Source organism: Monopterus albus, unplaced genomic scaffold (assembly GCF_001952655.1).
Source record: "Monopterus albus unplaced genomic scaffold, M_albus_1.0 scaffold28.1, whole genome shotgun sequence".
Classification (NCBI taxonomy): domain Eukaryota; kingdom Metazoa; phylum Chordata; class Actinopteri; order Synbranchiformes; family Synbranchidae; genus Monopterus; species Monopterus albus.
The window spans coordinates 1,331,674-1,336,875 of NW_018127908.1; the positions used below are offsets into that span (position 1 = coordinate 1,331,674).

Genomic DNA, 5,202 nt, shown 5'->3' on the forward strand with positions numbered 1-5,202 from the left:
GCCCGCGCGGTCTCCTTGAACGGCCCGCGGGTCACATCCGGCCCCCTGGCTCTCCCTGAACGGCCCGCGGGTCACATCCTGCCCTCCGGCTCTCCCTGAACGACCCGCATGAAGTCATTGGTAAATTAAGTCAGTGTAAATATATTACAGTAATACGTGCATGCAATACAACTGCACTCTTTATTTTGAAGGAACTGCTAAATTAACGTTTTTTCTCATGTGACTTTACGCCCCGTGATGTGAATGTGTTGGGCTGCTAGCTTTAGGCCTGAAAGATGTCAGCTAGCGTGAAGAAAGAGAGATTGATTCAGAATGCAGTTTTTAAAAAGGCACGGACTTCCAAGTATTTATTTACTAAAGTCAAAGGTAAAGCTGTGTGCCTAGTTTGTGGAGAACAGATATCGGTGTTTAATGATTATAACTTGAATCGCCATCACCAGACGAAACGCCGAACAGTAGAAAAACCTGACCGATGCGGAACGGGCACGGATGTCTGAATCTTTGCTAGCTAAACTGCAAAAGCAGCAAGGATTTTTTTTTTTTAACCAAAGCTCACACCTCTCGATGCGGCAGTCGAGACGAGCTTTGTGATATCCCACAAAATCGCCCAAAACAGCAAACCATTATTCGATGGGGAGTTTGTCACAGAATGTTTGGAGGACTCTGCAGCGCTAATATGGCTGGAGAAAAAGAAGCGTTCGCCAGCGGGGCCCCTTCTGGGCGAACTGTCAGAGAAGGATCGAGGACATCGCGGGAAATCTGATAAAGATAAAGTGACTGAAATAAACCTAGAACAGAAATTGATATTTTTGCATTGAATTATACATCAGGAGGCGTAATATTAGATGGTGTGACTATAATAATCAACTTCGGGGCAAGAGTATTGAATCACAGACAGTTTAATAATAATAATGTATTTGTTTATATAGCGCTTTACAACACCCAAGGTGAATTAAAAAGCCTTTCTTTTCTCTCCCAAAACGTCAGAATATCTTCGCTTCAGCTGATAAAGAAAAATAAATAAACAAATAAAATGACATCCCCTAATCACTTTTGTGTCCCCAACATAGTCCGGTAGCTACACTGCTAGGCACTGACGAGATGAGCTTTAAATAATATCTTTATTTGGTTCCCAAGAAACGGTGAAAAACTTACCAATCCTGATCAACACAAATGGAGACAAAACTAACAGACACATTTAGAGTATGAGAGAGGAACAAAACTGAAGGAGGGATTTACATTTGACCTACATGTACCAAGGCTGTGATGAACACACTAGAATGGGGAGAAGTAGTGAGCAGGGAATTGTTTTTGTTAGTTTAATTAACTAACAGGAAATGCATTTTTCTAGTTTCAGATAAAGCTGCAGATGGGGCCCTTTCAGGGCAATGACTCCTTAACAACTGGCAGCTTTGGCCTTTAGGCAACTTATGATATCAGGCCACATAATATCATGAATATAAGAACACCCATCAGTCTTTTGGGGTTTCATCAAGCTTTAAACCCTGCAAAAGAACCTTCACCCTTCCTGCTAAATGCACGCGATCACCACGGCATACTGCCTCAGGAGCCAGGTACAAAATTGCATTTTATGGCAGTTTAAGGCCAGGCAAGCAAAAAGATGAGCAGAAGCAGTCAGGCATGGACAGTTTACCTCACTGAGCTCACAATTTGAGATTGTGACAGTTTCTAAAGAAATACTGAAGATTTGGCTGTAGGTGATTTGCAGACAATTTTGCTTTGCCTCATATTTTGCTCTTGGACTGCAGAAGCATTAGAATAATCTTCTTTGTATAACAACATCCATCTATACTTGTCTGCAAGATCTTTCCACCTTCATTTCACCCACAATATAAAGCAGTGGATTTTCGACATTTTCTACGCTTGGATCTAGCAAAAGAAGCTCTGCAGCCAATTTCAGGTCCTGAATCACAGTTTTAGAAAGTAGAATAGAGTGTAAATGGTTTCATCTTCACAGTAGCAGGTTAGCTGTGTCAAAACCCTTGATAGTACAGTGGCAGAGAGACAGATTTGCAACTTTGTGTGTAGGTGCTGTTGAATGGAGTCCAACACCAACAGAGGCACCATGCCAGAGGAAAAGACAGGAAGGAAAGGAAAGTGGGAGGTTAGAAAAAATAATACATTGTCTTGATTTTACTTGCTAGCAACAGTAGTGGTAATAAACAGCAACAGAAGAAGAGCATAAAAAGCAAAATAGTTGGGGCATTCTTTGTTTGATGTGGCTACTTGCCATGTCAACACCTGGATGATGGCTGCCAACCTGCTCCCTGGGTGCCGACGGCAACATGGCTCTTAAAGAATGCCTTTAGATGTACTGTACATCCAGTATAGTGCAGTTTCATTCCATGCAGCTAATGTCAATATAACTGTTGTGTTATTAATTTAACTCCACTGCCAAAGGCAGAAGCCATGAGGTGTAGAGAATTGCCCATGCTTTTACAATAACATATTTTTTTTGTAACCTGAACTCTTGTCTATTCATCAAACTATTATGTACAGTAAACTTTCAGCAACCACATCTAATGAGGTAATCTGGATATAATGCAGATGGAAATATAAAAAGTCAACACAATAACGTCTGTAAAGCTGTAGCAACACAATGCTATGGTTTGCCCAATTTTTATTGCGGCTCCTTTGTTTCAAAAGTGTTTTCTTTCATTTATAGACACGTTCAAATGGATTATTGTTAACAATACAGTAGATATTCTTAGATTTGCTGTGCCTCTTTAATCTGCCACCATCTACCATTTATTTCCTTCCGTTGTGCCCACAGAACGTTTTTTCAAATTTGTTTGAGGAAATTCTCACTTCCCAACACTTCTGACTTGGTGCCTTTTGTCTTTTGGCAGCTGTTTCCTTAATGTACTCCCTGAGATTATATACAGTTCCTATGTATTAAAATAGAATATTAAAATGTTCTTCAACCTCTATTAAAGTCTTTTTCTGACTGTGTCTACCTCTCTTTTTCTCTCTCAGTGTTCAGCCCTCAAGGTCTGCGGCTCGTCCAGGTTACTGACGTCTCTCTCCTGGTTGAGTGGGAGAATGTTTCTGGGTCAGAGTATTACATTTTGACATATTATCCCAAAGGTGATAAGAGTGCCCTGCAACAGGTAGTTTTTCTTTTCTTTTTGGCTATATCAAGAGGAAGTGTCAAATGAAAGCTGTAAGACACAACCACGGTTTTTATAACCACCCTGAAACGTCTCTGTTTTGACCCACTGTATCCAAGGTTCAGATTCCCAACACAAAGAACTCCTACCTCATCACAGGACTGACTCCGGGGGTCACCTACATTGTCCAGGTGTATGCTGTCATCAAAGAAATCCAAAGTGAAGCAGACAGGATCGAAGCCACCACAGGTGAGCAAAGACGCTTGTGATCAGGACTGAAAATCATCAGTTACAGCATTAAACGTGTGTTTTCTTTGACTGAATGACCATTTTTCACGAGAGAATTTCATTACTGGTGATGAAGAGTAGGGCTGGATGCTCAGCATGTTGCCTTTAATGACAGATGTGACCTATTGAAGACAAGCCAGGTATGGCCCGGGCCATTTAGTTAGATTTTATGGATTAAATTGTCACATTTGAGGTCAAATTTAAGTGTAAGTGTGATGAGGCATGAAAACACTTAAATGGCAAGCTCTTAAATGTTTAACAGAAGGAAGCAGATTATAAGTCAGAGGCAAATATGCGACAACAGGATGACCATGTTGAGCTGACAGGTCACCACTACATTTCAAAGACTGCAGATTTAAACAGTGACATTCTTTTGATACCACTTCTTGGTATGGGCAGTCAAATGTGTGAAGTGTGTATTCATTTGTAAATATACAGTCTGTTCCACTTGTGCCCAGTTACAATTACTTGTGTAAGATGAAGAGAGTTGTCTCTGTATTCAAATCTACCACATACAGTACTGTACTGTGTGTCTTTTATGCAAATGTAACACAAAAAAAGCGGAAACCTGTCTTTACTAAGTGTTTCATCAAACGCTGGTTTGTTAACCATTAAATTTAAAGCTAACTACAAATGACATGGCTCCAAGGGTGTGTTTAATGGAAATCGGACTTCCTCACAGATGCAGAAGGAAAAAGAGATTATTAGACAGGCTGGGTGGATTTGAATGAGACAAACCGGCAGAGAGAGAGGGAGACTGAGTTTCATTCTAATGTGTGGTTAGCCCGGTTATCCATGGAAAAGCTCATAGACCATGAAAAACCACAGCATCATCTGGTTTATGGTTGTGCGAGGAGTACACAGCATGAGGCAGACATTTCACTGGTCACAGTTTTCAACTTCAAACAATGATCTACTTCAAAAGAGGATCTAAGTGAGTTTTTAAATTCTTTTTTTAGGGAAACACAATAGCTAATGTTTTTTAATTCAACCCTTTTCATTTGGTCCCACTTATTTATTTTTTATGGTTCACGTTTAGTCTTTTTCACCATATGTTGCCAATCCTGATGTCCCTCCTGGCTATGATGACATTTTAAATGGTACACTTCTGCATATAGACTTGCCCATTCTCATGGAAAGTGTATAAAAACCTAAAGTGTCTCTAATCTTTCCCAGATGTCTAGATATACCTTTGACTGTGGGTTAGTGGTTATGCGTTATAACACCTAGAGTGCATTATAATTTAAATATTCATAATGTATCTTTACATCTTTGACATAAATGTAGTCATCGGTCACTTTCAGCCCCTTTTTGCTCTCTTAAAAGTTGCCGTCATTCAAAAGCCAAACACCAATGTTAATTCTTTTTAGTTGGAAGTTTCTCAAATACAATCTCCATTGTGACTGAAAGCTGCTGTGGCTACCTTTTCTGCCATAGCTCACTAGCTTTAGCTATCAAAACAGAGCGGTAACGCATCTGCCTGCAATGTGTGTAGGAAGTTAGGTTGACAGGTAGGTAGGCTATCCAGTGGTTTTGCCCAAAATGAGTAAAAATACCTGTCAGGCTTTTGCAGCCTTGCTTCTGCCACAGATGACAGATTATTTTTCTTTCTGTTGTCAATGCATTTGATGTATTCACTGCCACTGGGGTGAAAAGAGAACTTCAAGAAATGTAACAAAAATGCTTCTGCAATGAATCACCAACACTACAGTCCCTTTAAAAGCTAATCAGACCCAAGAGTTGACTTAAATTTTTAATAAAGGACAACATACAAATATTTAAT

General features: G+C 40.0%; 1 protein-coding gene across 2 annotated transcripts in view; it reads left to right on the plus strand.

The window, feature by feature from the left end:
* The window catches only part of tnn (tenascin N), a 43,526-nt gene that overhangs the window by 26,207 nt on the left and 12,117 nt on the right, over positions 1 to 5,202 (plus strand). For both annotated transcript variants that reach the window (XM_020595631.1, XM_020595633.1), the window contains 2 exons: positions 2,998 to 3,131; positions 3,251 to 3,380. In XM_020595631.1, coding sequence (XP_020451287.1) covers positions 2,998 to 3,131; positions 3,251 to 3,380 — 264 coding nt within the window. The remainder of the gene's footprint in view (positions 1 to 2,997; positions 3,132 to 3,250; positions 3,381 to 5,202) is intronic.